Source organism: Dicentrarchus labrax, unplaced genomic scaffold, assembly GCF_905237075.1.
Source record: "Dicentrarchus labrax unplaced genomic scaffold, dlabrax2021, whole genome shotgun sequence".
Taxonomy (NCBI): domain Eukaryota; kingdom Metazoa; phylum Chordata; class Actinopteri; family Moronidae; genus Dicentrarchus; species Dicentrarchus labrax.
In genome coordinates, this window is record NW_026136706.1 from 19,210,140 (window position 1) to 19,237,317 (window position 27,178).

At 40.6% G+C, this 27,178-nt stretch overlaps 3 protein-coding genes across 6 annotated transcripts; all 3 read right to left on the reverse strand.

The window, feature by feature from the left end:
• Window positions 1-27: 27 nt before the first annotated feature.
• Window positions 28-3,910, reverse strand: cunh2orf49 (chromosome unknown C2orf49 homolog). The gene is made up of 4 exons (XM_051404878.1): window positions 3,781-3,910; window positions 3,471-3,625; window positions 1,373-1,625; window positions 28-1,112 (listed from the first exon to the last, which is right to left on the reverse strand). The coding sequence occupies exons 1-4, from the start codon at window positions 3,889-3,891 to the stop codon at window positions 1,056-1,058; spliced, it is 576 nt and encodes a 191-aa protein (XP_051260838.1). The 5' UTR covers window positions 3,892-3,910; the 3' UTR covers window positions 28-1,055.
• Window positions 3,911-6,858: 2,948 nt separating this feature from the next.
• Window positions 6,859-11,638, reverse strand: gpr45 (G protein-coupled receptor 45). 4 transcript variants are annotated; one of them, XM_051404872.1, is made up of 4 exons: window positions 11,284-11,638; window positions 10,705-10,722; window positions 9,687-9,918; window positions 6,859-9,161 (listed from the first exon to the last, which is right to left on the reverse strand). In XM_051404872.1, the coding sequence occupies exon 4, from the start codon at window positions 9,052-9,054 to the stop codon at window positions 7,894-7,896; it is 1,161 nt and encodes a 386-aa protein (XP_051260832.1). In that variant the 5' UTR covers window positions 9,055-9,161; window positions 9,687-9,918; window positions 10,705-10,722; window positions 11,284-11,638; the 3' UTR covers window positions 6,859-7,893. The 4 variants fall into 4 exon arrangements, with proteins under 4 accessions (XP_051260832.1, XP_051260836.1, XP_051260834.1 ...); XM_051404876.1 differs by having other exon boundaries at window positions 10,705-10,725; XM_051404874.1 differs by having other exon boundaries at window positions 10,705-10,785.
• A 4,134-nt stretch (window positions 11,639-15,772) lies between these two features.
• pou3f3a (POU class 3 homeobox 3a) lies at window positions 15,773-18,376 on the reverse strand. The gene has a single exon (XM_051404822.1). The coding sequence runs from the start codon at window positions 17,821-17,823 to the stop codon at window positions 16,531-16,533; it is 1,293 nt and encodes a 430-aa protein (XP_051260782.1). The 5' UTR covers window positions 17,824-18,376; the 3' UTR covers window positions 15,773-16,530.
• Window positions 18,377-27,178: the final 8,802 nt, after the last annotated feature.

A 27,178-nucleotide genomic window follows, 5' to 3' on the forward strand; every position in this document is an offset into this window, starting at 1 on the left:
CTACTGTAACTAAATCAACAAAGGTGATTCATTGTATGAAGACAATTTATTTTAAAAAACTGTTGGTACAAACATGACAATGGATTCAAAATACTTTGTGAATCTTGTTCCTGTGTGTTTTTGATTAACTCTGCATCCATTTCAAAGACAGTAACTGGAAGTCAATTAAACAATTCTAAATAAATATACTTCAAAAAGTCCACATTCCTTCCTTAGTTATTAAAGGGTGATATTCAAATATCGGCTTCCTTTGTGTCAAAATGGTCATTTAGTAGTCTATTATGATCCAGCTGTAAAGGAAAACCGTTTCATCTTCATGTTATGTGCAACATATGCACAATATCACATTACACTGATATTTAAAAACCCTGAAAAACTCGTGAAACAGCACTGAGGATTGACTAAACCTCAGTGAAATGGAGCTCATGGAGAACAAAAATGACATCCACTACCAGTTCAGAAATTAAACAAGGTTCAACACGATCTATGGTTTCTATTCTTTTAAAAAAGGTACACCAAAGTATTATTATTTTTAAATATTTAATGTTATTTGCCTCATAACTTGTTCTTAATGCCTTTTAAATATGCCCATCATTCTGAAAGTCACAATCTCTATGAAAGTCTTCAGTGTTTGTTTCAAAACCTTTCAAACCAGCACCAGAGGCCCTCTTTACTAAAACTCATCATTTCCTTAAATGGTATTTCAGAGCTAAAGCTGTGTTGATGTTTTTTCCTCTAGAAGATCTCCATCTGTGTGGGACATGAGTAAAGTTGCTGATCTTTGATGGTAAGGGCACTTGAGGTTGTGGAGAGCGACAAGGAAGCTTGTGACTTCAAAAGCAGGATGACCTCCGCATCCTGTCAGCTGTAACACCTGAACGAGAGCTGTGAGGTGGCCTCGACAAACAGGTATCATCCCTTTTGTGATGCAATTAGTGGGATAACTATGATGGGTAGAGCACAGGCAGTGAGGACAACAACATCTGGTGGGAGGAGAGTGGTCTATCCTTCAGAGCTTGAGTTCCCACCAGGTCTGTGTGAACAGGGGTCAGAGGTCAGGGCCATGTCACATGCTGGATCTTTTTCTTCACCTCTGGAGACTTCACTGTATCCTGAAGAGATGGAAGACGAAACAGCAGGTGTTAGTGTAGTGAAAAAGTTAGATCTGCACACCGCTAGATGCCACTAAATCCTACACACTGAGGCTTCTCTTGATATTTTCATTATTTGCCTTAAATGATTTCCACACCAATTATGATACAATTAAATACATGGAAACACAGAACTGTAGTCATAACTGTGCACATCTCCCTTGAATCGCACACATTTATGTGTAATTCATAACCGAGTTGACAGAATACAAAGTTCCTACCGAGCTGTTTGCCTCTCGTTTAAGGTTTGCTGTGTCAGAGCTGTGTTGAACGGATGAAGAAGAGGAAGATGAGTTTCCAGATAGCTTGCGGATGGGGTTGGACAGGTTTGCAGCAGGGGGAGGTTTTAACCTGTCAGTGACTCCTGTTGACACGGTGGTTCCCTCTGGTTTTTTTACTTTTAGTGTACCCGAGTGAGACGAACTGCCATCAAACACAATCAGAGGCCTTTTCCTATTGTGGTCATTACTGGAACTGGAAATGAAGAAACAACAGTGAACACAATAATCAGTTGTTTACACTCAAACACATTAAACACATGTTGATAGTGAGGGCTCTGGTTGAGCAGGTGCACAAGGAGAAGCGCTACTCTGTGTTGGCACACTGAGACTATTCCCTCGCCTGTACCGGTTTGGTATTTTGGTGACTCGCCTCACATTGCAGTTGAAGGAGGGACACAGTAGGCGGTGTGCCACACTAAAGTCTTGGCACCAAGACTTTAGTGTGGCACACCGCCTACTGTGTTTCGTGCCATCTGCTTGGAGCAGGTCAACATTGCTGCTGTGCTCTGATTGTGTCAACTGAATTGGTGACGGCACATCAACCTCTCACAAATCACACAAACACCTTCAGTCGTGATCACTAATGTGATCACTCGGAAATAATTGTTTTCTAATTATAGCAACAATGCCTGTGAGGCAGAATAAAGAGCAATGACATCATCCACACAGTTAGTATCTGATGCTGAAGGCGTTTCCTTTCCAGCAGCACCTCTTTATTACAGCTATCTGACTACACACATCACATTCACTGGTTTAACTTTAGGTAGATGTGTGACTTATTGACCAACATGATGTGACAGAATATCGTATATTTCGAAAGCTTGTAGCTGAAAATATGATTCTGTATTATTATAAATTAAACTACTCAAAGGATTGTACAAATAGAGTTCAAATGATTAGTCAATTGTTAAATTTAACTGGCAACTACTTTGATAATAATAATTATACAGTTATGTGCTAATAGAATTTATTATCGTGAATTGTTTTTGTTTACTTACTTTAGTTTTGAGGTCTGTTGGTTGGACAGAACAATCATTGTGTCACTTTCTTTCACTGTTTTTTTTTTATTTTTAACAAATCAAAACAATCAATTGATTCTTGGAGAAAATAATAATAATAATGAAAATAATGATTACTTTACAGAGTTTAACAGTGTATTTTTACAGTTTGGTATTAGAATTTAATTTTATTAAGTAAACGATGTGAATACTTCCTCCACCACTGATCACCAGTCTGCTCTCACTTGCTGGACGTATTGTAATGTTTGACTATGAGAGGTTGGGCTTCTGGTACATAGTGTGGGTGCTGGGGTCACACTGGATCAATAGAAACACAGTATTGTCCATCTTGAAACCTTCTAGTTAGCGTTAGATAGCTGGTCGATAACGAAGCTCCAAAGCTCGTTTCACTCCTGTGAATCTTCAGTATACTGTGTTGGAGCTCGTGTCAGATGAACACCCCATGACTGATGACGTCCAAAGCTTCCAACATCACTGCTGCTTCAGAAAGAGCTTCATTCAGTTTAAAGTTTGGCAGCTAAACTACGGAGAAAATTAGCGGGATAAGGAGAGAGCTGAATACTTTAGAAATATGGCACTGCACACTAAAATTATATAATCCTAACTATGGGAACAGCTCCACATAATACCAAGCAATAATAAAATACACGGAATTGGTTAATTTAGCGGATATCACATTGTGACTCATATGAAAATAAAGTAATTAACCATGACTAAGTTCAACCAAGTTGAAACACATGACCCCGCAGAGGCACCAGGCCTAAACTACCCCAACAAGGTACAATCATACTTCCTGCTATACCTCTGCTTTCTGGGCAGTGCATTCATTTATTAACTTACTGTAACACTGACATGAGACCAACACCATTAAACTCTGAATTCTTCAGCTCCAGTCTTGAAGAGCTTCTGCACACACACAAGATGTCACCGTGTTGCTGAGTTTAAAGTACAAACACTTGATTTTTCAGCACAAACAGACAGAAAAAGGCCCAAAGCCTGATCCGCAGTTACTGTCTGACCTGTGCCCAGCCGGGGTCTGCCTCCCCCGGCTCCTCTCCATCCTCCTCCCCCAGCGGCTGTTGGGTAAACTCCTCTGCGGCAGCGGGATCACATGCCGGAGGTAGAGCTCCGTGAGCCGGTCCCGACTCTGGCAGTCTCTGGTACTGACATTTTTCTGATTGAGACAGAGAGAACAGTTAGCTCCAGATGTTCAACATCAGTCAACGCTGCTAATGATTAGCCGGTATGCTAACATTACACATCCTTCCTCCTTTATCTCTCCGCGTTAAAAAGACTCTTTTAGACGTTTCTCTCCAAACAGTAACTCACCTCACTTAATATGAGTCGCATGAACTCTTGAGACAACAGCTCAGGGTGCAGCAATAGATCCACATTAGAGATATTCACAGCTTTCCCATCCTGCCCCGTGGAGGTCGCCATATTGGATGCTCGTCTATTCCCGACGTGCACCGCGTCATAACAACCCAGCATGCCGGGTCATGTCTCTGAAACACTATTGATGACTGCTCGTTTCTTTTTATATATCTATAGTAAAATATCCATCTAGTCGTTTTTTATCAGGATTAAAGTGCTGCAGTCTTGTTTCCTCCAGAGATGAGTTTTTCTGATCGTTTTAGGGAACTTTTAATTTACGTATTATACATATTTAATAGGCTGAACAGCTGAGTTACAGGCCTACTTGTGTATATTTTTTAAGTTTAAAATCAAAAGGTTTCGCAACCCCCTATCACCCCTAGTGGGGGTCCCGGCCCCCAGGTTGGGAACCGCTGTATTAGCCTATTTGTTAAATGTTGTTTTTAAGAATAGACTCGTTCTATGCAGCTTGCAACTAATGCTGGAATGGTTTTTAGCTGCTTACTTTTATTCAGGTAGGCCACACTTGTATCCCTGTAAAGTGCTGCACAAACCCATTTAATTTAAAGCAGTTTGAAAAATAATCTTTATTATGGAAATGCCTTAACAAAAGAAAATTAGCAAATAAATGTTTAAGAAATTGTTAATAACCGCACATTTACTTATTTGTTTTACTTCATGAATGTTATTCATTCAACCGAATCTAGTTGATGTATTGCACAGTTCAGTATAGGTAATGTGTTATGGACAGTATAACATTTTGCAGGCTGACCCACTTTGTCTAAAATACATTTAAAATGTTAATATATGTTAAAACATTTTTAGAAGAACGTGTGAGCGTAAAGTAAAAATTAAATGCCATCTGCAGGTTAAAACCTGGCCCTGCCGGGTAAACTGAAGCTAACAGAGAACCAGGTCACGTTTCTTGCCGGCTCCTGGTGAGTACAGTTATTTGTTACAGACAAGAATGATGGACACAAATATGAAAATAAGAACCAAGCATAATTATCCTGTGAGATCATGCTAGGTTGATGTTTTCCGTTTTTTAAACAAAAAGACTTTTGTGATAGTTCTGTCTTAATTGGAGCCGTGCTTCAGCAGTTAAGAAATTTCCTCAACAATCAAGCAACTATAAAAAATATAGAGGTCCCTAAGTTTGCTTTTTTTTTCAATCAATCATGTGTCTCGATCCTATGTCTCAATCATGTCCCGTTAGTGACTGTAAACAGGAAGTTTACAGTCATGTGCTGATTTAGCCACTGGTCCTACTGGTGGGCATTGCCACCTCATGGAGATAAATAGCTGTATTATTCATCACCACTTTAACACCTCTACACCATTAAAATCTTTATAAGAGGCCTTTCAGGTGGATGGCAAAACATCTTCAATCAGAAGTCCAAACTTTCAGTTGGCCCCAAAACATGGAGGCGTTATCTTACAGGTAGCATGCATGAGCTTCTCTGCACGAGCTGGCTGCCAAACACTGAATCTGTATCCTTCTCATAGGAGAGAACTGAAAACACATTGTTTATTAAATAATAATATCAACAGCTAATTTAGAGTTTACAGTCCTAGAATCATGTATTCACACCTGTAAATCAATGTAACTCAGCTGTGGGACATCAGGCACACGTTCTGAGTTTCCAAATCCATGTTCAAGTGTTTTTAAAACAATACCATGTCCCTGAGCTTAAACTGGTTGACCCTGTTGATTGCAGCATCGGAAGAGTTTATGTTGCAGCCCAGATCGGAGCAAACATCTTGTGCTGTTCTTGTGCGCTTTACGTACCTATGTGGTTACTGTAAATGACATGGAATGGTTAGACCCCTTTCTAAATGGAGTGATTAAGTTAGGACAGTAACGTGATGTAGAAGCAACCATGAGATCTAAATTAAAAACAGAGAGACCATGCATTGGTTCCCACATGTTGGCACATGATGCATAGGACCTAAGTTCATGTTTTATAGTGTTTGCCATGATTCTTCAGCCTCTTTGTTTAAGCTTTGTGACACAGAAAATTTAAATATTTATATACATAAACATACATTGTAAAAATACTTTGCCCTAATAATTTGCCCTTTTGACAGCAATTCAATTATTATTAAAATGCATCATTACGTGTGGAAGAAAACATTTACTTTAGCCTCTGCAATAGGAAAGTAATTCTCAGTAGTTTTCTTCTACTTCGTAGTTTCCCTTTAAATGAAGTGTGTACATGTAATGTTCATATGTGTGGATGAAAACGGCTTCCTTTCTGACCTAACACATTAAAGATTCAACAATAAGTGACTTACATGTACTGTAAATTACAGCAGCTTTTCATGTTTCTTTCCCTGTGGTTCAAGAGTTCAGAAGTTAGAAAAAATTTTAGTACACAGCAAATTATTAAATTTAATGATTTAAATCTTCCCCCGGATCATGTGAGATTGAGTGGTAAGTTCTAGCTGCAGTGTTTTAAAACGTTTATATGACTATTAGAGCTGAAATGATTGCATGATTTGATCAGCAGCCATTTTTCAAGCAATAACTCCAAACATTATAATTTTCATGCATCTCAGCAATAAAGATTTGTTGCTGTTTTTGTCTTATGTGATAGTAAATCCTAAATCTTTGGCTTTGGGACTGTTGGTCCAACAATCAGGGCTTTAGTACATTTTAGATGGGCATTTTTTATCAATTGGGATTGGGGAAAATAGCCACATAAAGCTATTAATTGAACAAGCTCTGTTAATCAACATAAACAAAAACTAAGACCACATTTCCCATCCACCCCATGTTACTGTTACTAGAGTTCATCAACCTATAGCTGCAGACTTGTAAATCACAGCCAGCATCTCTGATTCGTTCTGCGGTTCAGATAAAGTCAGATAATTAAGTAGGAAACGGAGCTAACCTAATATGCAATGATAGAACAGCACCATCTTCCTGTTTTGTGCTGTAGGGAAATACAACCTCTATTTGGCTGGCTGAGGCTGCACGTGTTATTGATGATGGGCTTGCAGCTATATATCATTAATACAAATATCTCAAAATGAATGCAGTAATAATTTATCAATATCATAATGCCACACATATTTAAAATGCTACACACAGTTCTTCCACTTCATTTGTCCATTCAGCATTAGCGTTACAATTGTTGTGGGATTACATAATCTGATTCAATACACAAACTGCTGTGGGTGTTGTCTTTAGTGAAGTATATACATATATATGTATATGTATATCCACTCACAGTGAATAGATGTCTTTGGTATCCCAGCAACCCGAAACGATTTCCATTATGTACCGATGTGGTTTATTTACATTGTAAAAGCAGCTGGCTAGAAAGGGTTTTTCATCGGAGCACTTCAGTTTGTCAATGCACCCTCCTTTAAAAACTATATTTATTTACCTGGTTTGGTTATCGTGACACAATAATACAATCAAGTAAACATTCACAGCTCGATAACTGACACACCTCTTTGTTAACACACTCAGGGTTTAAAATAACAGTTTCAACTTACGTAAGATTGTCCTCATTAAAAATCTGTTTTTACAGACTTCCCTCTGAGAACATCAATGAACATTAATACCGTGTTTGCATTTTTTGTGAAACTCATCACATAACTGACAATAGAAGTATTATCACCACTACCACTCAAAGACTGAAGATTGAGTCTGTCTGAAGAAACAGTGACACAGATGAAACACTTCAGGGACAAATGATGAAACAGAGAAGAAAATGGACAATAGAGGATATGACGTTGTTTGAATTAGTTTCAAAAACCATAATGTCCATGAAGTCAAATCAACCAGTATATCTTGAGACTGAAAGTTCTTTGTTGATCTTGGATGCAGCAGCCAAAATAATCTCACCACAAGGTCCATTCGGTAGCTATTCTGTCAATGTTCAAATCTTCTCAACCATGTTGGCTTAAAAGTTGAGATTTAAAGTTTATTCTTGTGGTGAAATTATTTTGTCAACAGCCAGTATATTCTTTTAAGATTAACTTTAGTAGCCTCTTATAGCTTATTATGAGGAAAAGTAAGAGTTAAAAACAGCTGATAGCAAACTGGTCTTCCATGTTTTACACAGCTGACTGGGTCTCGCTGCACACATAGATGTTGCTGGGCCTCACTCTCCTGCGGCTCCTGCCCGGCACTCTGGGACACAGTCTGCAGCTCTTGGGAATGAACTCCTGACAGGCCTCCCTGAACTTTCTGATCCTCCAGCAGTAGATGACAGGGTTGAAGACCGTCTTCAGGTAGCTGAGCCACAGAGCACCTATGCTGACTGGGTAGAAGACCGAGCTGTAGTAGAACTGCCGGCTGAACACGGCCAGCAAGCTGACCACCGTGTGCGGCAACCAGCACACGGAGAAGCCGACAAAGAGGATGAGGATGGTGGTGAAGGCTCTGGTCTTGAAGCTCATGTCCACCTTGATCTGAGGGGGCCGCTGCAGCCCGGTAAGTCTCATTTTGCTGACTTGGTTGAGGGCTGGCAGGCAGGAATGCTCACTGGTGTGGTTGTGGATGCGCAGGGTGTTGCGGCGCACCGTGTTGAGGATGCACATGTACGAGTACAGCATGACAGCAAATGGCACAAAGAATACTGCTACTGCCAACAGCACTGTGTAGCCGCGGTCTGCCAGAGAGTCACTGTATCCCAGCACGCACTGCGGCGCCCAGGCACCCCCAATACCTGCCGCACCTGTCCTCCACCCAACTACAGATGGTAGAGACACGCACAGGCTCAGCACCCACGAACCTGCAATCAACAGTTTAGCTCTGTGTGGGGTCAACTTGTCCTGCCGCTGCACAATGATGAGAAAACGGTCCACACTGATTATGAGGAGTATGGACACACCCTCCAGGACAAACAGCCAGTACAGCATGATGGACGCTCGGCAGAACCCGCTTCCAAAGCTCCAGTCAGCAGTGGCCACAGTGACAGCAGTGAAGGGCATGCAGAGCAGAGAGAGCATTATATCCGAAAAGGCCAACGTGGCGAGGAGGAGATTGATAGCGGAACGCATTGCAGGTTTCTGGTAAACTATCAGACACACTATCGCATTGCCAAGGAAACCAATAGTAATCATGAAGATCATTATGGCTGCCAGGGTCACACGCAGAGTGACCGATATGACAGGAGTCGCGGCTTCAGACGGGAGACTTTCCACTGCTTCCTCCACTTTGTCCGCCTCCATGAAGGCACAGTCCTCCAGCAGGCTTTCGTTACAGAAAGCCATGGCAGCTACTGTCAGCGGATATCAGCCCATAAAAAGATACATGTTTGATTATTGTTGTGGTCTACACATCAAGTTGTCTTCCAGCAGTTGATCTTCCATGGCAATATCTAAGATGGAAAGACAAAAACATCCACATTCAGCATTTTATAAAGTATTTAGTGGAACACAAATAAGTACACTAACAGTCAAAATACACAAAACTTTATACCTGATAAGGTGTGCCATCCATGATTTTAATGAATGTGAACAGTGCAATACATTATGTGCTGTCTGTCCCTTAAAAAGCTGCTGTAAACATGTGTGTCTCATTAGATAATCAGAGAGTTCAGCTGCTCCGTGATCTATTACTCAGTGATAATTGTAAATTTGAAACAGTGAGAGGAGGAATGACGTCCCCATGATGCTGACAGAGTTATATAACCCATGGGACCAACCCACAGACACACCATATCGAGAGATATAGTCACACAGGACAGAGACTGAGGTTGATGATTAACAGCTGGGCTGCACAGATTCACATGGGCGCATATACAAACATTCACACCTCCTACCCGCCAACACACACAGCATGTGTAATGTTTCACACGTGAATAGAAATACACACATTTACACAACACGAGTATAGTACACACCCGTGACACAGTTGTCTGTCTTCCATTGACTTTGCTGAAGCTCATTCTTGGGCCTCAGACTCTGATGCAACTTTGATAAAACAGAGAGGCATCCTCACACACACACAGGACATGTCTGTTGCTATGGTTTCCACCTCCTGCTCCTGCTGGTGGGACAGTGCAGACGTTAACGATCTGTTGAGGTCATTCTGGCCTTCAGGTCTCGGGTGTGGTCCTCTCAGGTGGACTGGCACTGGGAGATAAGAAGACCAGTTAAGGGTCATAACCTGTGTGTTTGTGACTTGTCAGAGTAGTAAATGTTACTGATAACATGATCAATGGATTAGTCCAGTAGCTGACACTGAGCCAGCATGTACAATTGTGTATTGTATTATTTACATCTGTGTTTTTGCTGCTGTGATATGTCAAAATGTATTCTGTGATGGATTCAGTGACTGTGAGTCTTTGTCACTGTCAGATGTTCACATTAACCTACACTAAACAAACAGGTAAAAGGAAATCATCTGATTGTAGCTACATTGTTGCACAAAACCCCTTTTAGGCCACTGCATAGTGTTGCTGGTTGTTGCCATGGCAACAAGGTCACCAGTTCCAAGGCAACAAGCATCCTGTAATCTGTCATGACTAAATGTTTTCTGTGTCACCAAGACTTTCTTGGGTCTTAGCAATTAAACTCAGAGAATTGTTTTTGTGAAACGGAGCAAAGATGTTTCACTGTCAGACAGTGATGGTTGATAAACACAAGAGAATTCATGTCTGCGCTTTTGTTTCATGACATTATCTTTTGGTATGATCAATAAATCAATAAAGGCATTTATTAAGTCAAATGTAGGAAATAAATCAGCTGGATAGAGAATAAACAAAATGAGAACAAAGGCTTGAGGAGGCGAATGGTTCATGTCGCCTACATGAGAATGAAACTAAACTAACAGGCAATAAAATGCTTTAAACTTTAACACATCCACCTTTAGAAATGATGAGGTGCAGATTATGTGAGGTAGACAGTGAGCTGACTTACCCTGCAGGGGGCTCCTAGCTGCTTAGTTAAAAAAAACAGGTGGTTTTACTCTGCTGCTCTGCTCAAATGGCTGATAAGACACTGACAATGTAAAAAAAACGAGAAATATTACAGCAGGAGAATATCTAAAAAAAAAAGGAATCTTATGAGGATCAACTGAAATAGGCCTCTCTCTCCATTTGGTCCTTTTCATGATAAACTGGATGAGAAACAGTATCCAGATGTTTATGTAGAAATACCCGCTCTGGATGCAGGCTGATATGTTGTGATACCATAACCTATTTCCCGCTGTATTGATGATCCATCGCTTACACCCAGCCTCCACCACTGAGCCTGTACAGCGTGTTCTCCCGTTTCCATAAGAGTCTGTTTCTCTCCCGCACCTGTCTGTCAATCTCAGGCTTCTCTGTCAACCTGCCTGCACCACTGCTAGAGGACAACAAGTCCATGCAAAGATAAAATACATACATACATTACAGGCAGCAAAGATAAAATACATTTTTTCCTGAGCAGGGAGTGAGGGATTAAAGCAATAAAGCAACGTATCTTTGAGCATTGAGCAGACAGAAACAGTCCTACCTTTCCGTTACATTTAATATCAGCTTTCATGTCCCTCGTCGAGCCTGTCTGCTCAGTGATCGTGTTTCTCATCCTGTGCATGTCGAGCTTTTCCTAAAATATCCCACTTTGAACATTTCACTGCCGTATCGATCGCCATCGTGCCGCCTGCGGATGATGCTGACGCCAGAAGAGCAGGTGGTCGCTGATTTAAAGGAGCAATGCACAAAATACGTTTATTTAGAAGCTGAGATATTTTAAAAAGGCTGCGGTGCTCCCAGAAGGCTACTGTTGTAATTCTACCTGTATTGCTTAATAATGAGTAAATGGTATGCAATGTGATGGTACGCTTTTTTATGCCAAGATGCCAAAATATCTGCATTGTAAAAACTCATAGCTACTGCGCAACTGCCCACACCTCACTATCAAATCTGATTTCCAAACAAACTACCTAACACAGCCACTAGAAAGCGAATAATAATAATAATAATAATAATAATAATAATATGATAATAATTGTAATAATTGTAATAATAACCTAAATGGTTTACTTATTGCAGCCCATAGACGACTGAATTTCAGATTTTCCATACATCCGTAAGAATAACATATCATATTTCATTAATCCAATATCTCACAATGAAAATATTTCAATGTTGTTCAAGATTATTTTGGGAACCTCTTGCACTGTAAACATTCAGAAACGTGCATTCATTATTCTGTCCAGGAGATGGCAGCATTGCACCACGCATACATTTGCCCTTTAGTTTTTGTATTGTAGACATTTTTGTGTTGGTATGTTTAGGTTTTTATAGGTATAAATAGTTTTTTCATTCAGATGTATTTAAAGTTGCAGCACCTGTTTTTTAACAGCAACAGATTTGACTTAATATATTGGTAAAATGATACTGTATTACGGAGAGGAGATATATCATTTATCAGTGATAGTCACAGTGATAGTGGGTTCACATGTGCAGAATAACATCTACAGACACAGTAAATTGTAATTAATTTAGATTTTATATAAGAAAACTGTTTATTCCAATCCTCACACACACACACACGGTTACATTCACACACTTAGCATTCAGGCAGAGACTCTTTTCATGGGCATGCTTGTCTAAATTGGCATCGTGCCCATGTGTTGAACATGCCCATCAAACGAGTTCCACTCCACTGGTCTGGCACATGCATGCTCATCACGTTCAGTGGCACCCACACAACAAGCTTGCTAGTGAGAGAATTCATTTCCCTGTCCATTATTCCACAGATGTTTGCTTTAATTTCTTCCTGATGGAGAGACTTTGGTACTCCATCATTCACCAAAAAAGCAAACACAGCCAGGCGAAGTGAAAAAAATGTTCAGAGGAGAGGAGAAAACCCACACAAGTAACAATATTGGAGTCTTGTACAGACAATGTTTGTGTGGAATACATTCACACAGAAATAAATCAACATTACAGCCACCTAATATGTACTTTTTGGGTCTTTTATTCATGCCTCTGACTCCAGGAAAGAATCGTGTGTCATGAGTTTTCACACAGAGTAAGCCACTGTGTGTTAATCAGTGTTAGACTTTAGTGGTTAACCAATTTCCGCGAAGTGAAAATAATTAACACCAAACAGTGGGGGCTGATAATGTGCAGCCCACAGTAAAATAGTTGTACAATAAAACTTCGGCTTCTGCTAAATAATTCTATGAATATGTGCAGGCTTGCATCTGTTGTAAGGCACAAACAACAAGCATTGAAGAGAGGATTATCATGCAATAATTGCTTTGTGTAAAGTACCTCTGAACAAGGCTTTAAGAGCAATTATGAGCAATTATATTAGCAGTATTTATTGGAGGCGGTAATAACATCCTTAGTGTGTAAGTGCAAACATTCCCTGTTTCAGTGATGCAAGAAGCATTACTCCAGTGATGAATAATGCTAAATTTAAGTATCCATATATACACGAGCACTGACTACACATTTTGCTGTCAGTACAGACGTACTTCATGTGAGCTGTTGATTGAGGGGTTTTGGGCTCAAGTTACTGTAACATCATCAGCTTGTACCTCCAGCATTAATATTCAGAGAAGACACCTAGTGTTGTGTCATGACAAAACCTTTTAAAAGGCTTTTTATCCCCCAATTCCACCCTTATCTCCCATCTTTACATCGCTAAGCTTTGAGGGGATCACACTGAAATCCTGCAGGCTTAGATTTTGCCTCCATTTTTTATCAGAGAACTTTTGCAGCTTGGTGTGAATACATCATATTAAGAGGCATCAGCAGATGGTTACAGTGAGCCGTGGTCGTACTTTTCCACCTCTGTGTAGCATTACTGTGGTAGCTGAGAGAATGCAGGGTTTTTTTTCCTTTGCATTAACAGCATGTGTTCAACATGTAGACTGTGATTGGTTTTCATGACAGAATGTGGTATTTCAGCTGTTTTACATTCAAGTGACTTGATGCTCACCAGCTCAGTACAGCACTCCTCCATAGTGAGTAATAATAAGTCAATGAATGTCAATAAGAACTTTTCAGTGTTATCATTGTCTGGAGAAAATATTGTTTCAACTTGTCTGAAGCTGAGTAAGCATGCATTCTTGAGTTCGCCCAAATGAATTGGACAGGGTTTTATCGGCCCAATAACAGCACAATCTTCTCAGATTTTCCAGGAAGTCAAAGATAACAAAAACAAAAAAAAACTGACTTTAACAAGGTTTTTACAACCAAGCCTTTTGACAAATTGGTACTTTTGTGTCTAATATATCCGCTTCCCTAGGTACTGGCATCATAAGCAGGTAAGGTACCATCAGCATGCCCTCCTCATATGTACTCGTCTGCCTTCAGTCTATTAAGGGATTAATAAATTGACCTAGAGTGACGACGGTTGTATCGGATAATGTGTAAAGACCCATTCATACAGGCAGACTGCTATTTATAACTCACAAGGCCAGACTTTCCTTCCCTTTAGATCTTGCCAATGAACAGTGAAAACTCTCTCTCTCTCTCTCTCACACACACACACACACTCACACACACACACACACACACACACACACACACACACACACACACACACACACACACACACACAAACACACACACACTCACCTTGCACATTTTTTGACATATTTGTGTGCCTGAATGCTTTAAAGGTAAGATTTATTTAGTATTGGCATTTTTGTTCCTACAGAAAGAACAGAAATCTATAAAAAAAAAAAGATTTAATCAAGAATGACATAAAGAGTGATAGAGTTTCCATAAATATCTTCCCCCATTTTTTTTCAGTGTTGATGTGGAAGCTTTTGGAATATATCCAGTAAAAAACACATACAAACTGTAATCAAACGTGTAACATTCGCAGTAATGCATTAACTTCCAGGTTTGTGTTTACTCCTCAGTGTTCTCTCTCAGGTTTGTCAGCAGACCTTTGACCTCCCTTTAACTTTCACTACAACCACCGCTTGACCATGACCCATCAGCTTTATTATCAATAAGATATTTGATTTGAAACATCAGCTCATGTATGTGTGTGTGTGTGTGTGTGTGTGTGTGTGTGTGTGTGTGTGTGTGCGTCATGTTTCAGAGACAGAGAGAAGATTGTTTTTCAGAGCCAATGTCCTGAGCTTCTCGCCGCCTATCTGCCAAACACATCATCTGTGGCAAAAGATCCTGTGCCTCGTGTCACTCCATCTCGCTGTCACCTTGGCAACCGCTGCCGAGGTGAACTGCCAGCTGGGATAGCCGACCTCTGCTGGCTGCGTTCCACAGAGCTGCAGTCCATATCACTGCCACAGGATGTATGTGACTGGACTGATGTGCAATACATCACACAGAAATGTAGAGGCAAACTGCAACAGCAGACCTATGTGGTGAGTTCAGTCAGTTTCAACAGGGTTAACACAACTAGGAGGCATAAAAACTGGGATATGCTGTTGTGACTGTTTTGATATAAATGGTGATAACTTAATGATGCTGCTGCAAATAATGATTCTTTTTTTTTTTGGATTAATGTTTTTGTCTAAGTACTGTCCAAAAAGAGAGACAATGCCGGTCATAATTTCAAAATGCATAGCCTGTTGCATTCGAGCACAGTCCAAAACTGAAATATATTCCCTTTCTTATCATATATGGCAAAGAAAAACAATCAAATCCTCAAATTTTTTGCTAATCAAAGGTATCTGTCAATTAACTGGTTGATTTCTCATCTTGATTAATCAATAGTCATTTTAGGTGTTAGCAAGAAAGCCCTTCAGGAAAAATAGCAGGAAGCCTTTAATTTTATGCCTTTGTAACTTCTTTATATAATTCATGGGATAATGTCTTTGTAGTGGCTTTGATTCTCATGAAAGACCATTTTAATTGTCGTTTTGGTTTATTTGACAATATCTGCAGCAGATAAGACTGCATGTTTAATGTTTTACTGTAGAGGTGTGTGTGTGTGTGTGTGTGTGTGTGTGTGTGTGTGTGTGTGTGTGTGTGTGTGTGTGTGTGTGTGTGTAATAATGATGGCCATCTCAGATATCTTGTCAAATTTATTAAATAATTAGTCTATCCATGAAAATAAACACAGTGGAAAAAATAAATAGTACAAATCATCACACAAGAATACACACAGCAGACTTACTCGTATATAAACTTAAGGGAATGTTTGCGCATTTTAAAAAAAAGTTTCCTGTGAAGGAAAACACAATACTGGAGTTATTTCGAGTCGCTCTTTGACCACCATAAACTGTGTAACAACATACATCCACTGACACACAACACAAAAGTGAGAAACACGTTTGAAGGAAGATAAATTATTGCTCATTAGAAACAACTTGAATAAAGCGCATTAAATCAATGTCTTTCATTTTAAAGAAGAGGAGTCTACAGCCCAGTCTAGCCTGTGGGACATCCAAACCTGCAGAGACATTTTATTTTTAACACTACACAGATACCGAAATAACGTTTTCTTTCTCTGAACTTCTTGGCATCAAATTGACAAAATCTTCATTCTGTATAGGCTTTTAAAAAGATTTGTTCAGGCTGTTCATTTTCGTGGCCCAAAGGTTGAATCATAGTGCAGAAAAACGCGACGATGCATAAAAGTAAACATGTATCCTGCTTTGAAATGAATACACACTGGATAACAATATTATTGTGGGTCAAAGAACACGGGGAGCTGTAAGAAAAGTTGATCAATTAACCCATCATTTAGGGAAACATGAAATATTTTCTCTAAAAAGTTACTCAAACACTTCACGTTGTTCAGATTGCGTGTCCGCCGTTGATTTCACGTGTCGCTGTACATCCTCTTGCAGTCTATGGAGGGGGACGGTGTGTCAGGACCCATGCTGCCCACCTGTGAATATGCGTCCTCCGGGGTGCGTGGCAGTCCAGGCGGCGTCATGCGCTTCTCTTTCTGCCTGCGGTTGCAGAACCAGACCCTGACCACCTCCTTCTCCAGCTGCAGAGTGTCTGCCAGAGAGTTGATCTCCTGTGCGGACGGTTTGGGACACTTGAGGAAATGGCTCTCCAACGCGCCTTTTACGCTCACCTCGATGGACGTGCGCTTTTTCCTCTTCCTGCCCTGGGTGGCGATCTTATCGATGCTGGTCGGGCTCCCGGTCGTGGAATCGGCCTCCTCCAGCCATTTGTTCAGCAGAGGCTTCAGCTTGCACATGTTCTTAAAGCTCAGCTGAAGCGCTTCGAACCTGCAGATGGTGGTCTGTGAGAACACGTTGCCGTACAGGGTCCCCAGCGCTAAGCCCACGTCTGCCTGTGTGAAACCCAGCTTGATCCGCCGCTGTTTGAACTGTTTGGCGAAATGCTCCAAGTCATCAGATGTCGGGGTGTCCTCGTCTGATTGCGACTCTTGGCTCACCCCGTGATGCTGGTGATGGTGCGTGTGGTGATTATGGTGGTGATGGTGATGATGATGGCTGCTGTGGTCCAGCTCCGGGGATTCCCCTCGCACCAACCCCGGGTGCATGAGGCTCTGCCCCGCGTGCGAGCTGAGCATCCCGTTGACAGTAAACCCGCCAGGCTGCGAGTAAATGAGGGATTGTTGCTGCTGCTGCTGCTGCTGTTGCTGCTGCTGCTGCTGCCCTTCGGTGATGCTGATGTGCGCTGAGGAGGTGCCTCCCCAGCTTCCCGGGTGCGCCTGATGGGGCCCCAGATGTGGGGACCTGTGGTGCAGAGCGGAGCCTGAGTGGAGGTCTTCCCTGCCGGCGTTTCTCTTCACGTCTTGCGGCTGGGAGCTGGGGGGCCACGGAGAGCCGGCCTCGACTGCTGCCACCGCGGCCGCGGCTGCTGCGGCTGCTGCGTGAGGCAGCGATGTCACCCACTGATGGGCATGGCTTAGCATGTGGCCCCCGTTGCTCGCCACCATGGCACCCTGCATGAAGTCACTCTGCACCATCTTTACTGAAGGGTCCCCTCTGTATCCACTAGACACCGTGGTTATAGCAGTGCTGCCCGGCTGCATGCCACCACCCCTGCGATCAGAGTGAAGGACCGGGCCGGACAAAATCCTGCTGCTGGCTAGGTATGGACTCGAGGTAGCTGTTGCCATCCCCCAAAGCATATACCTTAAGATATATTTCACTCGTCAGATGTTTTGTTAAAGTCCCAGTTTCTTCTAATCCATGAATAACTTAAGTCTATCTCAGCATGAGTGAAACCGTTGAGTGATAAGTGAAAAAAAAGTGCGAAATCACTCCATAGAGACTCAGATGATAGTTTTAGTAATATGGCAGCTTGTGCGCGCTGAGACCTTTCTTGGCATTCCTGTGCGACAAAACTAAAATCTTCAAAACTTTTCCCTGTCCCGGGAGCTCCGCCGTGCGTAATCCACAGACCTGAAAAACACCTTCTTTGATCCGTGCCAAACTGAGGAACTGTTGGACCGCTCTCGTGTGACCCGGTTCTCTGATATTAAGGTTTTAAAGCGATTTAATGACAGAGACACACAGTTAAAAGCCTCTCCGGTCCTCTCGGTAGTTTCGCTTACTCCATCTGCTCTATCCGCTGCGTCCTCTACGGAGCGAAGGAGACGAGCATGTGTTTACGTTGTGCCAAGGCTGCGTATTCCTCTCCCATCTCCATCCAATTACAACAGAACGGCTCCGCGGAGCTCCCGCTGATTGGACGCACAGCCAGAGAGGAGTTGTGTGTCTCAGTCAAGCCTCGGGTGCACAAAGTTGTTGCTGCAGGGGAAACACGCAACAATATGCTGGAAAATGTTACAAGAAATAACAGACGAAGACACAGGAAAGTCCGACTGTGTCTTTAAGGACGCGCAAAGTATTTATGAATTATCTGAATAAACGGAATAAGAAATCCTGTGCCGAAACCAAACTTTATCAAAAATCAAAAAATGCTGTGTTGTTATTATTATTATTATTATTATTATTATTATTATTATTATTATTATTAGTCTTTAACCAACTCTCAGGTTATAAAGCCAATGAAGTGAGTCATGCCACAGTAGATATATGTAGCCTATATGGTTATCTCTATTCTAAAGACGCAGAGCAGCGAGGCCTTTGTCAAGGATACTCAAGTCGGCTTCGGGTACATAGGGTCTTTATACGCCTTTTGCATCCTAATGTGCTCCCCCTTTTCATATGGTAAAGGTAAGCCACGGCGGTGTGACGCGCCGCGCTAAAGCTGCACAAAGAGTTTAGATTTTTACATCCTCAAAAACAAACCGGTTCTGCTGAGATGTTTCCATGCTGGGTCAGTTTATGGAGGGTCTAAAGGTGTCATGGGGACTTTTCTATCTCGGGTTCGCCTAGGATTGAAGGGCCTTCAGAGAGAAAATCGTCGACTGGGACGCATGAAGTTTTGTGATCAGAGGAGAGAGCCAGGTGCAGTCCAATAAATGTGCTAATTTATGTTTTTCAGCGGATTTGTCTTGGATCTCATCCAAAAGGTATAGACATAATTGCCCAACCTGCAACACAACTTTTATCATGACATTTAAATCCACACAAACTACCAGCATTATGTTCAGTTATGTTCTAAAAGTATCAGTTATTTTGTATCAATATAAATGTGCTGGTCTATGATGAAGTATATAGGTGCATGTCCTATTGTGTATTATTATTAGGATGTTCTAGAGTTCTGTATGGGAAATTAAAATGCATTAAAGTACTAAAAAGTCACAAAGCCGATTCAAGATCACTCTCAATAAACAGCTGATGTATTTTAAAATGAATCATTTGCTATTGGTTAACTGTTTAATCTCCCAAGGTATAATTTCCTAAAATCATCATAGACACCGGTCAGGGTGTTCTGCAACTTCCCTTCTAGAGTCCAACAACCTTTTAGGGGTGAACAGGATGGCAGTCAGGGGTTCATCATACAACACAGCTCAACTAAAGGTATCATCACAATGAATTACACAACAAAATATAGCATTTGCAGTGATGTGATATCTTTAATTAAGTTGATTTGCCCTTGAAAATTTGAAATGGCACAATAATTAATAGTTTAGAACTTTAAAAGTTGATTTGCTTTTGGTTTTATTAATGTTTAATAATCATTTACTGATGCTTTATCAGTGTTTAACCATTAATTATAAAATAATGTGAGTTGAAAGGCTGTGAAATATTTTCTCAGCTGGTGTAGTCTTCTCCTACATAACATTTATGAATCTTAACATTAATAAAGTTTCTTACTGAAATCTGCAGTTGTGAATGTTGATGACTTCATAAACAGACTTTGTTCTAGATGCTCTGCAGCTCTTTTTCAGATGGTCAGTAGTCAAACTGTCCTTTATAAGGGTCTTTCCAGTGAGCTGGAAGTTTTTATGCATCACAAAAAGTGAAAAAGTATTTTACTACCTGAAACCCTACAATGTTCTGTTTTGTTGTTAGTTTAAGTGTAAAAGTGCTTTTAAGAATTAGTGATATAATCAACGTATGACCGAATTATCAATATTAAGTATGTCCAGGAATCTATATCCTATTTTAACATAGATAATATATCACAGTGGTTGTTATTAAAGTAAAGATCTCTCCAGCAGCTCCTGATTGAGCCCATTGATCCTACTATATAATCACACTTATCAACAAAATATCTACATATTAATGGATTGTAAAATATGTAAGTGCTATTAGTTCCAATTTAGAAACATTCACAACTACTGGCTGATTATTGTAATAATCCTTTATTAATAACTAATTATCATTTATAAATGTGTAAGGTTCGTGCATGAGGAAGGATTTTTCAGACTGGCAACCCAAACATTATTAATGGCTTTAACTGATCTATTAAGCATTAGTAAATAGTATATTAATCATTAATAAAGCTGTTACTGACGACAAACATAGAATGCAAGACATTATTTATTCCACAGTCTATAAAACCTGTTTATTGTTGATCCGTATTCGGTAAAACACAGTGAAAAAATAAAAGCTGTACAAAAGCTCCACAGTGTTTCACGTTTCAAGCCTACCAGCACAATGTAGAGAAAACCAGACCAGTCGGGGAATGCAGTAATGTTTTTCATGTGTTGTGCTGGCTGGTCACAGCACTGGGTCCTCTATTTGTTATTCATGAAGGAAGCTGGGTGAAGAGGCCTTCTTATGATGCACATTTTTCTCTGTGCTCTCCCTGTCTCTCTCCATGAAACTGCTTGGCAACGAAGCAAATAATCTGTTTGAGTTGAAGTGAATACTGCAATTAATCCAGCATAATAAGCATGACACCATCAGCTAATTGACACTATTGTTTCTTTTAGATCATCTTCAAATAATTTACATAGAGACCCTCTCTCTCTCTCTCTCTCTCTCTCTCTCTCTCTCTCTCTCTCTCTCTCTCTCTCCCTCTGTCTCCCACTCTTCGCCCTCTGTTGAGTCTTCAATATGCAGATCGGCCATTTCTGCCCCCGGGCTATTTTCTTTGGTAGACTTTTGAAATATGCAAATGCTTCCAACAAAAATTGCGGAGGAGAAAAAGGGAAAAACCTTCATCTGGGCTCCAGGAGTTTTCCATTCAAAGAAACAGATGATTTTCTCCTGTTCGTGCTCTTGTTCTTGTTCTGTTTGCTTTGTCAGTCAAGGGTCTGTCTAATTAAGAAGACAGAGAAGGACACAAAGCAGGCAGACAAAACAAAAATTAAGTTGTGAAGATGACACGTTGTTCTTACCGCCACAGTTATTAAGTTTTAAAATATTCTTTACAGAGGCTATAAGAAGATCTCACTCTATATGGCTTTTGGCTGTTATCAGGTAATATATATGTTTATGAGTGCATGTCGTAGAAGCTTTTAGACCAGCTGTACAGTGCGGTGTGTACAGGATGAACTGTCTACAATGAAAACACTGCTGAGAGAACAGAACTTATCTCTTGTGGCTTTCCTCCCTGTGCTCTTTGTATTCCACCTCTTCAGTGTCATCCTGTGGTTCTGATCATAAGTGTGTTTGACCTTCAGCTCTCCCTGAGTCAGAGAGATCCCTCACAGCGTGAGTCTCTACCCACAACCCCCTGCTGCGTGTTTAAATCAGAAGCAGAGGCAGCCGCGGAGAAGAGGGGAGAGAACGAAAGACACAAGGAGAGACAAAGTGTGGTAGTCCGGGTTCAGAAAGAGAGAGAGGAAGAGAGAGTGGGGGAACAGAGGCTATGCAGGGCAAATGATCAAAGTATATCCTCATTCACAGAGACAGAGAAATATGAGACAAACATGACCAATAATATTCAAATTTAAAGGCAGATCTCGACCAGGTTTAAGTGTCAGATTGAGCTTTGAATTGCTCTTCAGTAACTGAGTTTAAAGATGATTTATCAGGCGTGAAGAGTTTGCTGGGACGGCCGTCTATTTCTAAACTGTACTTGATGTGGTGGAATTACTCATCGCCGAAGGGAGGGTAAAAGGAAAGGAAAAGAACTACATATGAACAATAATCAACCCATATTGTGACTTAAGATGACACCCAATGGACAGATGCACTGGTTAAACACTGTTGTGGTTTGTCCCATTATGTATGAATAGATGGAAGTTAATGTGTGAAAATTACATTCATTGATCCCAGCTGATCATTTGAAAGGGGCCAAAGTGACAAGAAACAGCACAGAGAATACAGCCGGGAAATGGTACAAAGACATCACTCAACTCTTTTTCTGTGTGTGTGTGTGCGTGCGTGCATGTGTGTGTGTGTGTGTGTGTGGGTGTGCTTGCAGGTGTGTACAGGGCCTGAAATCTGCCCATTTCTAAGTGTCTATAAGCATTAACATAATGGTGAAACACGCTATTGGAATGATGGCCTGTTACGAGCAGACGTCTTTGCTGAATATTTATGCTAAACTAAACTAAATGCAGAGAGAGAAGAGAAACATCTGGGCCGTCATAGAAGGAAAACAGAGGAAATTGAGAAAAGATGAGACTCATGGGGTTTAGTACATTGAGATAAAGTCACAGCCTAAACGAAAAATATAGAGCAAAATAATAAGACATGGAAGTTGAGTTAAAGGAAAGGAAGACTATGAGTTTTTAATTTCCTTTTAGCATTTACCAAGGCTCATTATCTGAAATAGAAATAAAGACATTACATTGTGACTGCATTTATGGTTGTATTTGTGTCTTCCCACTATGGCATCTAATGAGTTTTTACTCACGTTCTCTCTCTAAAGTTCCCATGCCGTCCTTCGAATATGACTGCAAACAGTATGACAAAAAAATTTAGTCAGGAAATACCTGCAGCTCTGCAGCCTGCAGCTACAGACAACTGTAGCCCTGTACCCAGGCCCAGTCCTGAGCCAAGTCAAACAGCAGGGTGTCCCTGAAGGGCCGGTCTGGCTGAGTCTGGCTGGCCCTGCGCTTTTCATGAATGGACAGATTTCTCTGTGAAGCGCCCACCAAGGTCCACGTGGTTATAAAGGCTCTCTGTAGTTAAGATGATTTCTCAGGTGGGTTTGGAAGGAAAGAAAGAAGTATCAGATACTGAAATATTAAGTGACTTCTGATAAAAGTGTCAGAATGGTTTGTTGTATTTGGATTCATGGTACTGTGCTCCTGTTACACTGTGGATCAGGGGCCGTAACTGCATAGCAGGTATAATAGTTAAAGTGTTTGTAATTAGTTGTATCAAATTATGGATATCAATTACCTTTTGTGTCTCCTGTTCCCCGACCCTCAGGGACAGCTCACACTCTCTGTACCCGCATTATAAATCAGAGTTCAAATATAAACCAACCTGTGATTATTCAGCAGGGTGAGAACAAGTGGCTGAATTTATAACGGCTTTTTTGTTCAATTATGTTTGAATCATATGAGCAATTTGAGAACAGCACAACAAAAGAACACTCTCGAACATTGATGATATTGTGAATGTATCAGCATTAAGTGGTGCTGTGCGGATCAACTGAGACATCAATCACAACACCTTACAGTGGAATCTAATTAAATAAATGCAATGAATACCTTAAAACACAGCAGGTTAATGATGTCGTGCAGCTTTGGAATTAACACTTATTCGCTGCACAGTGAGGTGAGTTTCACATGAACACTGCACACTTCAAGAGTTACAACAATCCTATTGCATACACACAGAGGGTAAAAGCTAAAAAAAGGTATTTTTAGCCTCTCGCAACTAATTTAACTTCGTGTTCTTCTTGTTCCCAAGTGACACATTTACTTGAGGACAACATGCAGACTGTGCAATGCTCCTGAAGGTTTGGAATCTGAAAGATATTGTCACTTCTTTTTTTTAATTGCCATACATCACTATGAGTGCACATTTTCTTCAGTATGGTCGACCCGAGAGGCAAATGAACCATTTAACCTGGCACACACGTTCCACTGTGTTCTACAGGATATGGTCTTTGTTACCTTGGTTCCACTTTCTAACAAGACACAAACTAATGTCTTTATAAATGGCTCATAAATCATCTCTGTTTTTTGTTTTTGTTTTTTTGTCAAGCTTTGGATTGCCAGGTTATTAAAAATCTATTTGATTATCATAATTTGTTTATGAGGAACTCTCTAATACACTCAGTGGTCAACCACTTACTTTTTGGCTGGACCAAAATACATTTATTAACTTATTAGCATTTCCAACTGCAAGTCCAACTCAGATTAGGGGCGTTCCCAATTGAAGAGTTGCTGTTTTATGAGAGAATTTCAGCACTCGTCTGCTGTACTTTTGCACAGATACAAGTTTCACATTCTACAAAGGTTCATAGTTGTATTGCAGGTTTTTTTTGTTGTCTCAAACATTTTATACCTAACTGCAGACATTCTAGATTGCAAGCCTTTGAGCACACACACACCACTCTTGCATGTGTACACTGACAGAAAGAGGAAATCAATGTCAATTGAGGGCCACACCTCTAACCTGATCAGCCTTTGGAGGTTGACTTCCCGTCCTTGAGATCATGTCCTGTAGACCCAGCGGCTCACCTTGTGCCATCGGGCCGGCACCAAGGGCCAACACCACACGAGCGGGATCAGAGACGACCTTGGCATGCACGCAATGAAAACACAGCCTACTTCAGCGTCTCTCTTTGATGTACATTATCAAAGACCTTTCTCCTCCTCTCCTCCCTGGACCAAAGGCTACTATTGTTTTTGTTGTTGTTATTGATATTGTTTTCCACCCTTATAACACAAAGCAGTCTGACCATGACTCTGATGCTAATGCGGAGGTGGAGAGGGTGTTTTAATGAGCTGCAGAGTAGATCAGAGGAGCTCAGGGGGGTTAGAGAGAGGGAATAGGTAGCACTGAACATCAAAACACAGCTAGTACTGCAGCTTCTGCTTTTCACCAGCCATGACCTTTCAGTGCAGCACCAGCTAGAAGATGTAACATGGAAATTATGGATTTTTACTACAAAATAAACAATACATAAACAAAATCTACTGAAGGTTTTATAAGAAATTAAAGAATAAATGGCCACCATTATCAATAATGTTTATTTCTGACTGATATAGATGGTGGTAAAGGCCCACTCAGACCAGCATTTGAAGCAGTAAAATCAATTCATTACAATGTTATCGCTGCAATCAGTGGATTCAGTAAATCTGTGGACCTTTGGTAAACTCTGACTCCCAAATTCACACCATTGACTACTAGCAAACCTTCTTGACAGTACTGACCTTTGAGTGAATGGAGAGCCGGACATTAAAATGCAGGAAGCTATCGTAGCTTATTAGCTTTGCTACACCATCCGCTTTTATTTAACCTCTGTCTGAGTATAAACTGCTCCACAAGAGAGGAATGGTTTACAGTAATGTGCAGACAGTAATGATACAGAAGTTGATGGTACAAATATGTTTTTCAAATAAACTGAGTGAACTTTCACATTCAGAGAGAAGCAGAGGCTGCCACATAGAATATCATTCCGAAAGCTGCAAGCTGGAAATCGATGAGCTTGCCAGAGTCACAGACGTTGCTGAGAAACCAGAGGAAGCTGTGCATCATGTTCTCAGCAGCACAGGGCTGAGCTCTCCTGCCACTGATCCAAAGCTGGATTACAAATAGATCAAAGTGAGATATTTCCCTGGGTCCACAGAATTAAGGGCCCCCAGAAAGTCCAGAATCAACTGTTTTGTGCTCATTTAATTTGAAAAGTGTGATAGTGAAATATGCATCCTAAAACTCAACACCAACTGACATGAAAGGGGCCTTCAAGTGGGTCCGACTTTGTTATCTAATCTTCGCACCCTGATTTAAAGTGGGTCCCTGTGTCAAAATGTAATGGCAATACTTTCGTTCTTTTGGTTTTGATCTTATATGTTACATATTCCTAAACTGATTAGTTTAACCAAATTTTTTCATAGCAAATCTGGAACTCAACACATGAAACCACAGTATTGTTAATTGATGTGGTGGTGAATATAAGTATATACTAAAATGGCAAGTAAAGTAAACAAGAAGCATTATTCCCTCTTATAAAAAGTACTGCCAAACTTAGAGAACTAACAAATACTCCCACAAGAACAAAAACTATACAGTAGCACATAATAAAACAAAACAACTTCTAAATGTTTTATTCATAATCAGAAGTGACTACTGTCTACAGAGATTGTTCAAGCAAATCTATCATTGCAACACAGACAGTGACAGTTATGCAAAGATTGTCAAAGGCTTTGCAGGAGACAACAAAAGGTAAATGTGAACTGATTGGGAAAGAAATACTGCCTGAACGTTCAGAGCTCCTTGTTGCATCAGAAAGTTTTGTTGCTGCTTTATTTTGTTTAAAAAAGACCCAAGGTTACTTCAGACCGCTGCTGTCTAAGAGATGTTTGTCTGATGGGTAACAGTTATTTCCCTATGGGTGCAAAACGTCAAAGTCTGGAACTTTAATATCCTTTGGTCCACATGCTCCGGCACTACTCCCAACTTTCTGAGATGTATGATAAATACACACATGTCAGCAGATTGCTGTATAAGGGATTCATGTCCAGGCATGCTCCTTATCAACCTGCAGCTTGGGATCTTGTTTTTATCTAAGCTCCCACTGAAATGTGGAACCTTTTTATTGCCTTAAGTGAGGAAGGTGCAGCACTCTTACAGGAAGCATGAGTTGACACAGAAATGACAGAGGCTTCATATAGCCAAAGACAGTATACACACAGAACCTTAACACCTACTTAATATATTGAAATTTCATCTATTAATTTGAAGATATCCTTATGAAGCAGATGGTACTTTGAAAACATGTTTCAAACTTGATTCAAAAACAGCATTTTTTCTTTTGTGAAAACAATATTATTTGGTGACTAAATAACAACTGTATGATTAAACAGTTTATACAATTTAAGTAAAACACTAACCATGTCATATTTGCATGGTGAAATCCACCAACCAACCACAAGATAGTTTTATAACAAGGAAGACTTCACAGCCACTAAACTTCCATGTACATAACAATGACTGAGAGAGTAAAATACAGATACCTGGATGTGTGCAAAAGGCTCTTTCTAAAGCTCAAAT